The sequence below is a fragment of the Lotus japonicus genome, chromosome 3, assembly GCF_012489685.1.
Source record: "Lotus japonicus ecotype B-129 chromosome 3, LjGifu_v1.2".
Taxonomy (NCBI): Eukaryota; Viridiplantae; Streptophyta; class Magnoliopsida; order Fabales; family Fabaceae; genus Lotus; species Lotus japonicus.
In genome coordinates, this window is record NC_080043.1 from 54,241,512 (window position 1) to 54,247,614 (window position 6,103).

The 6,103-nt window shown below is 37.7% G+C and overlaps 1 protein-coding gene across 1 annotated transcript; it reads left to right on the top strand.

Moving 5' to 3' along the window:
* Window positions 1-2,468: 2,468 nt before the first annotated feature.
* LOC130749237 (uncharacterized) lies at window positions 2,469-3,305 on the top strand. The gene has a single exon (XM_057602559.1). It carries the CDS (start codon window positions 2,563-2,565, stop codon window positions 3,112-3,114), a length of 552 nt encoding a protein of 183 aa, XP_057458542.1. The 5' UTR covers window positions 2,469-2,562; the 3' UTR covers window positions 3,115-3,305.
* Window positions 3,306-6,103: the final 2,798 nt, after the last annotated feature.

Sequence of the window (6,103 nt, forward strand, 5' to 3'; positions counted from 1 at the left end):
CAACGTCTGGACCGACACCGGCTGCTGTTATGGACCCTACTAACGTTGCGTCATCTTCGAGGCTCGTTGAGCCAAAGGAGGAGCCGGTCGCCACGAGTCTGACTCGTTTTGGGGCGTCTGTTTCCTCTCATGGTTACTGGTCAAATCTTTGGTTCGCATGGTTGAGGAGGAGATTGCTACTGACGTAGTCGATCTGGAGACTGGTTTGACTAGGGTGGCACGAAAGACAATTAGGAGGGAGGTTCTTGACGTGGATGTCGATGTGCTTACTGTGGACTCAAACACGGAGGACGACTACACGAGCGAGGAGGAGGAAGAGTGTTGGGAGACCCGCTTCTTTGCATGACTTAGGTTAGGGTGTATATTCAGTAGTAGCTCTAGTTAGTTGTTGTACATTTGGGACAGGGTAGGTTCCCAACCTTTTGCTTTTTGTGTGATTCTCTGTATGGGAATCACAGAGAGTAGTCGGACGATAGGAGGTCTTAGGAGGCTGGCTCTGGTTAGTTGTTGTACATTTGGGACAGGGTAGGTTCCCAACCTTTTGCTTTTTGTGTGATTCTCTGTATGGGAATCACAGAGAGTAGTCGGACGATAGGAGGTCTTAGGAGGCTGTTTTGGGCTGACTCTCCTACATTTTCAAGACTGTAACTATTACACTTACTTTGATCACTGTTGCGTACACTTGCCTTTTGGCACACTTTCTGTCACTGTCAGGTTCTGGTGACGTTTGTGGTACAACACGGGTTGTATCTGTCTTATATATATTTAGTTTATCGGGGTATGTTTGGAATTTTATTGAAGTCCACGTTGGACAAGTCTTCCATATTTATGTCTCTCACCTTTAAAAAAAAAAATTACCTTCTTTTTCCGCTGTTTTATTTTAATTGGTTACTAAAGTGACGCTCCGGAAATCGGGGTGTGACACCGACCTTTCTTGTGCATATCTTGGATCATCACTCTAAACGACGTAAGGTGACAGCAAGGGCTGAAACCTCAGTATTATTTTGCATTTAGGGGTCTATACACAAAAAATATTTAGAGGAGCCAAAACTTAAAGACACTAATTTTAGAGTGACCAAAAACATATTTAATCCTAAAACGTTATAAATTTTAAAATATATTATTTTACATTATTGAAAAATTAAATATGACACATACATAAAAAAAAACATATTTTCAAATTTATATTTTCTCATATGAGCAAATAATTTAATTATTTTAATTCTTGAATTTTATTTTGATAAATGTAATAAAATTAACATAACTTTATTAAAATGTTATGCTATAAATAAAATTCATATCACACATCCAACGTACATGTACATGTATTAGTATGAATAAAAGAGAGATAAGAGTTATGATGAGTGATGTGATGAGACAATAAGACTGAAATAGAAGAAAAAGTTGGTAAATATTAAAGTTGTTATTTTCTTTTTTCATCGCATCACTCATCATATAACTCCCTTCTATCTATTTTCTTTCCCTTTAGGTGGAGGTGGAAATGACACTGAATGAAACAATAGTGATAGCCACATCAAATAATGATGAGATTTTTAATATTCACACCAACTTTCTCATGAGTCTCATTTCAACCCAAATTTATTCTTACCTAACTCATCTTTTCGTATCACATCATTCATTATATCTTTTATTTATCTCTCTTCTTTTCTATGTAGGTTATTGTTATAGGTCGTCCTCGTAGAATAGCTTAAGTGGTAAGAGTTTGGGGACATATGGGTCGGGTAGGGGGAGGTTCAGGGTTCGATTCCTGACAGGTGCAACTTATCTTTCCGATGTACCAAAAAAAATTATTTTAGGTCAAAAAATAAAAAATTTGGGCTTTTAATAGTTTTTATATACAAAAGATATATAAACAGCCTGAAACGCAGGGCCGGCCTTGGGCCTGTGCAAGCAGGCCCACAGCCCAGGGCCTCCAAAAAGAAGGGGCCCCAAAAAAAAATCCATTAAACTTTCCCCTGAAATAAAATCTAGTTATAATAATTAATGTTCAAGATGTTAATAATGACTTGAGCTGGTCTAGTGGCTAGTAACTATCTATGTTACTTTTATGTACAGGGTTCAAATCCCACCTTTTGGCTTTTGACATGTTATTTGTTAATTAATTTGAATTGAAAGAATTCAAAAATTAAAGCAAAAGGTCACGTTGCTTGAATTCGAACACGCAACCCCTGGGCGGGTTGTAAGAGGCCAGTTGCCAAACGAACCAACATAATGGTTCTGATGAAACTTCGAACATTAAAATTATTAGGGGTCTATTTTTATTATTTTCCCAGGGCCTCCAAAATGTCGGGACCGGCCCTGCTGAAACGTTATAACTTATATTTGCTTGACCAACAAACTATTGCCCGATTCAAGCGCTTCAATTTGTGCCTTGTTTGAAACTTTCTGTTCTATGATTCCTATCAAACCATTCTGTAGCTGCGTCATCCTCCAACAAAACACTTGAACGAAAGAGACAAAGAAAGAGAAAGAGAAAGAGAGAGGGGGGAGAGAGAAAGATTCTTATTAATTTCCCCATCATCCTATTGATCTTCCTCTTCCATGGGAGATAGAAAAGGGGACGCTAGAATATATGTCATCTCTGTTTTATTCTTGGCATGCACCATCGGTGGAGGAGTCCTCCTTTTCGTGTACATACGAGCCCCAGATTTAGAATCTGTAACGTTATATCTCATTGTTGGCATGACCTTGGTTGCAATTCCATGGCTGTTTTGGCTTCTCATCTACATGTATAGATGCTTTAGACCTGTAAATGTTCAATTTGATGAGAATCACCACAATCATATTGGTAATAGCAGAAAAGGGTCACCAAAATCTGGACTTACAACCTCTGTTACCAGCCCTTATGGTGTGAAATCCTCTGATCATTCTCCTGCTTCTGGAGAGCGTCGCGTTCATTTTGGAGCAATTGTTGAGATGGAGGATGGTTTTGGTGGTGGTGGTTGTGGCCTAGAAGACCGCTGCAAAGGTGATGCTGAGATGTTACAGCACCATGAGTTGAAGGAAGAACATGCTATACCATCATTAGTATTGGTTGAGCCTAGAGAAAGTGAATTGCCTTTAAAACCCTTACATTGCAAGCCTGAATCTTAGTGGATTCTTCTATTTATATGGTGTTATAACATGGATGTAGTTCTTTTAGTTGAATGCATTCATGGCAAGTAGACATTTTAACTCATAGAGGTCCTATTGTAGGAGATTGAAGGCCATGCATCCATGAGATGAAATGATAAATAGATCAAAGTGAGATATAAACTTGATGAATGACTCAGAGCATAACATGTTTGGACTTGCTTATTTTTCCTCAATTAATTCTGACACCTTGTAGCTATTCACAAAAGCACATCTCTAACATTAATTTTATCTTTAAAACGAATTCTATAAGGATTTCTTAATGCACTTAATTGTGAAAAAGGAAGTGCTAAGGGAAAAACCCACTAGTATGAATGATCTGTCAGCGTAGTGATTATGAGAAACTTGACAAGGGAAAAAATTGTGATATGCTCTCAATTTTCAGGAATTAAATGTACCATGCATAATTGATAGATGATAGATATGGTAGTGTTAAGCGAGACCTAGAATAGGATAAAAAGCTAATTGTAAATGAATTTTATTAAATTCTTCTATTTCTTTACTTTCAACATATATTTTTGTAAATAAAAGAGCTAAGACATCCAACTTAATCAGACACATCCAAGAAATAACTTGTTGCAGTTAATGTGTATAAGAAATTAACATACAAATATAAGTTTGTGGAATGCTTTGGACATATATAACAAGCACAAGATATGAAATTCCATTAGCACCATGAATGTGTGCCATATTAGTATCGTGTTTTAGTGGTCATTTTATTCCTTCTTCCATATTCCACATCAACCTTTTATAATTTTAATTCTCTACATGGCACCATTCATCATATTTCTCTCCTCTTTTATATCTTCCTGAATGTGTAATCATTTGTAAAATTAGAATTTCTCTGGTGCTGCAGATCACACACGCGCGTGTTAAGATAGATTTACTGCAAATAATTTGGCTATTTTCTAAAAAATTAATTGCAAGCCTGAGCTGATATATATAAATTTAATAGATTTCCGATGAAGAAAAAAAGATATATATACATTTAATTGATTCATTCAAAACTAATCCATGTTTTTATATTGAAGTTGATCAGAGTAGCATAAGAAAGAGGGGTTTTCAATTGTGCCATCTAAAAACTTAATTTTTCCAAACGATTGAAAGATTCATCATCTTCGTTGAAATCATTTGGTGCAACAGAAATGTAAAGGTTGAGAAGTAGACGATGCACTCCATCATTTTTATCCGGATTCACCACCAGAACGATAGGATTACGTTTTTTTATCTTTGGTGTAAGACCTGGATTTTCAGAACAAGCTAGTTTCCGACTCACGCGTAGAATCAGTGTAAGCGTGACAGGAGTTTGATATTTGAGGAAGATTAATGAAGAAGAAAGTTCAGGAATTGCTTGAGGAATGTTGCGTAGTTGTTTTCGGAGTTAGTGCGAGTCGTCTGCACACTTGCCTTAGGGCGAGCGTGTCCAGAATAGGCTATTTCGCTCTTAAAGCAACGTTTTGAGTGAGATTTCGAACTCTCGGAAAATTTAAAGATTCTCTTTATTTTTCCATCGACCAGCGTTTCATTTCGGAACTCTGGACTGTACGCACGATAGGTTTCACTTTTCGGATGTCCGCCGACGCTAATTTCTTTGCTTCGAAACCCTATTTTCGAGCAATGGATGAAGACTTTTTCTATTCGGAACTTCTAACGAAGATTCCGTCCGCGATGCCAGACTTGTTTCGACGTTTCCAATCTTTCTTCAGTAGGAAGTTTTGTCGTTCGGCGATCACAGCAAAAAGTAGTTTTTCGGGACAGATTAACCGACACCGCTTTTGAGTTTTTCGATATCGTTTTTCCCAAATCCTAGATATTTGTTTTGAGTTCTGGAATTCTGACGCCAGAATCTCTCTTAGAATTTCTCGGTGATCGTGATGCAAAAATCGGAATCGCGAAATTTTCATTTTCCCTCGATTTCACCCGCCTATAAATAGCGCGAAAAAGCAAATATCTTCTCCATTTCACCCATTTTGGCCGAGGATTGTGGAGAGCTTGGGGGGAGAAGAGATTTTCGCGAAACCTTGACCAATCTTCGTGCAGTTCGTCCCTACTTCTAGGTATCGAGGTAACTATCATGAATCCTGCCTCTGATTTCTGTTTCTGCTGAGTTTCTGAAGTCGTTTCTGTGCTCTAAGTTTTGAGCTTTTTCTAAAATTGTCTGATTTCTCTGTTTTCTCGCTTGGGTTATGTTCCTTATGTTCCCCTGAGTCTAAAACCTCTGTCAGTAAACTCTTATTGCGATTCATTTGTCCAGGATCTGAAAAATTGACTCAAAACTCTTTTTGTCTCACATTTCGAAACTTTATTGTCGTAAAGCTATAATCTGACTTCGTGCCTTTAGGATTTGTTGTCACGGATGTCATGAGGATCAATACTGTCAAATCTGTTTTCAGAACTGATAACTTTGAAGTTTTGAGCCTTTATTTTGGACCAAAATGCCCCTGCGTAGTCGTATTTCGACCCGATTGTCCGAAAATTGTTCTGACAGTTTCTTTGTCTTAGTTTTACCCTAAAACTACCTTGTAAACTGATTTGATCGAAGAAAAAGAGCCGAAGCCCTTTTCTCCTTATGGCCGTGGGTTTTTCCTAAGGGGGGGGGGGGAGTTTTTCGTTTTCGAAAACTTGTCCTTTCGTACCCGTTTGTCGTATTCTGAAGCTTTGATGCTTTGTCTATCGTTTATGTATTGTTTTGCGATCGAACTAATCGATTTTGTTTGAATTCTGCTTTGTTTTTCTCCGAGGTTCAGTTGAAGGAACTTTGGAATATTCAGAGCAACTGTTTGAGGACAACCTTGATTTCGAAGCTGGAACAGCTCGAGGTTAGGGCAACTTACATATTAGCTATGATTGCATGATAGGCGTCGATAAATTCGACTTATGCTTTATCTGATGTTGTTTATGATGATGAGTTGATGTTATGATGCTTTTCCATAACTTGTGATATTGTTGG

Bases quoted from the DNA above. Each gene is read 5' to 3' on its own strand.
- LOC130749237 (XM_057602559.1), top strand. From the start codon at position 2,563: ATGGGAGATAGAAAAGGGGACGCTAGAATATATGTCATCTCTGTTTTA.